Below are 1917 nucleotides of genomic sequence, written 5' to 3' on the forward strand. Positions count from 1 at the left end.
CGTCAGGGGATGATGGAATGGGGCCCCTCAATGCCCTGATAACCTCATTTAGTTTTTGACCCTTCTCCAGGGTGCTGAATTCTTAGTCAGCAGTGGTCAACCAAGATGTGCACTAATTAAATGAAGAAAAATATAATCACAGTAGGATTGACTGACTGACTAGCTGAGGGATTCACTGGTAGATTGATTGATGGATTCACTGATTGACTGATGGGTGGATTCATCGATTGACTGATGGGTGGATTCATTGACTGACTGGCTGATGGACTGACTGATTGACTGACGGATTCATTGACTGACCAATGGATTGGTGGATTATTGATTGACTGACGGGCTCCTGCCCCGCTCACCTACGAGTCCGGTGGCGTAGCCACGCTCCCTCAGGATCCGGGCGAAGGTGGTCTCATTTCCGGGGAGTCCGCCCGAGCTGGCCACCCACTGCAGGGCTCGGTACCCGCTGCTGGCGTCCATGCCTGGGGCCGCAGGGGGATGACGTCAGCGAACCCTTCCCGGGCCTCTCCGCACAGCTGGGGCCTCCCCGGGGAATGATGGGAAAGGGTTTGGGGGTCACTGGGGTGGGCTGCGTGACGTGGGGAGGAGACCAGAGACTATGGGGCACGGACGCCACCTGGTCACAGGACTGGGGGGGGTCTGTCAGCCATCTGTCCGCATCCATCTATGTATCCATCCATTATCTAGTGATGTCTCATCTACTAATCATCTATGAATAATGTGTGATCCATCCATCTATCAATAATATGTGATCCACGTACGTATTTCCTTATCAATATCCATCTATCAATCATACACCTATCACCCGTCTAGCATCTACCCATCAACAACATATGATCCATTTATCTATCAGGTATCTATTTCCCTATCAATATTCATCTGTCAATCGTGTACCTATCACTCATCCATCTATGAATAATATGATCCATGTATCTATCTCCCTATCAACATCCACCTATCAATCATGTACCCATCATCCATCTATCTATCATCTATCTATCAGGCATCAATCTCTCATCTATCAACCATCTTTTTATATATCATCTGTGTATCCATCTATCAATCACCAATATATCGTCCACGAATGTGTCTGTCATCTCTCTATTATCATCTATCTATCTATCATCTATCCATCTATCTATCATCTATCTATCGATCATCTATCAATCAATCATCTATCTCATCTATGTATCTATCTATCTCATCTATCTATGTATCTATCATCTATATCTATCAATCTATTATCTATCACTCAATCTATCATGTATCTATCAATCATCTATCTATCTCTCTATTGTCTATCCATCTATCTGTCATCTATCTATCTGTCATCTATCTATCTATCTATCATCTATCTATCTATGTATCTATCTATCTATCATCTATCCATCTATCTGTCATCTATCAATCTATGTATCCATCTATCTATCTGCCATCTATCTATCATCTATCAATCTATCAATCATCTATCAATTATCTATCATCTATCTACCTATCTATCTATCAATTATCTATCATCTATCTATCTATCTATCATCTACCGTCTATCAATCATGTGTATGTATCATGTGCCGTCTATGAATCATCTCCCCATTACGCATCACTCATCCATGTGTCCTGTAGTATCAGTGACGTGGCCGTCACGTGCACCGTCGTGTTGGGTGCCGGGACGGAGCCGTTACGCAGCGTGCACGTGTCCGGGGGTCCCCGGGTCGCACCTGAGCGGAAGGCGTGGCGGCCGGTGAGGAAGGCGGCGCGGCTGGGGGTGCAGAGCGGGGCGGCCGCCAGGTGCTGCGTGAGCCTCACGCCGTCCGCCGCCAGCCGGTCGATACTGGGCGTCCTGGGGACACGGGGGGGGGCGCATCAGTTGCAGGTCTGCTGAGCCCCCCCCCGACTAAATACAAG

General features: G+C 47.1%; 1 protein-coding gene across 1 annotated transcript in view; it reads right to left on the reverse strand.

Annotated features, from left to right (window-relative positions):
* Positions 1–350: 350 nt before the first annotated feature.
* Positions 351–1917, reverse strand: part of LOC115067073 (arylsulfatase D-like) — a gene marked incomplete at its 3' end in the record, with an annotated part of 5316 nt that continues 3749 nt past the window's right edge. Inside the window, exons 4-5 of the mRNA XM_029554315.1 lie at positions 1731–1852; positions 351–473 (exon numbers count right to left, since the gene is read on the reverse strand). Of these exons, the coding sequence (XP_029410175.1) occupies positions 351–473; positions 1731–1852 (245 nt within the window). The remainder of the gene's footprint in view (positions 474–1730; positions 1853–1917) is intronic.

Source organism: Nannospalax galili, unplaced genomic scaffold (assembly GCF_000622305.1).
Source record: "Nannospalax galili isolate Female #2095 unplaced genomic scaffold, S.galili_v1.0 scaffold3005, whole genome shotgun sequence".
NCBI classification, from domain to species: Eukaryota; Metazoa; Chordata; class Mammalia; order Rodentia; family Spalacidae; genus Nannospalax; species Nannospalax galili.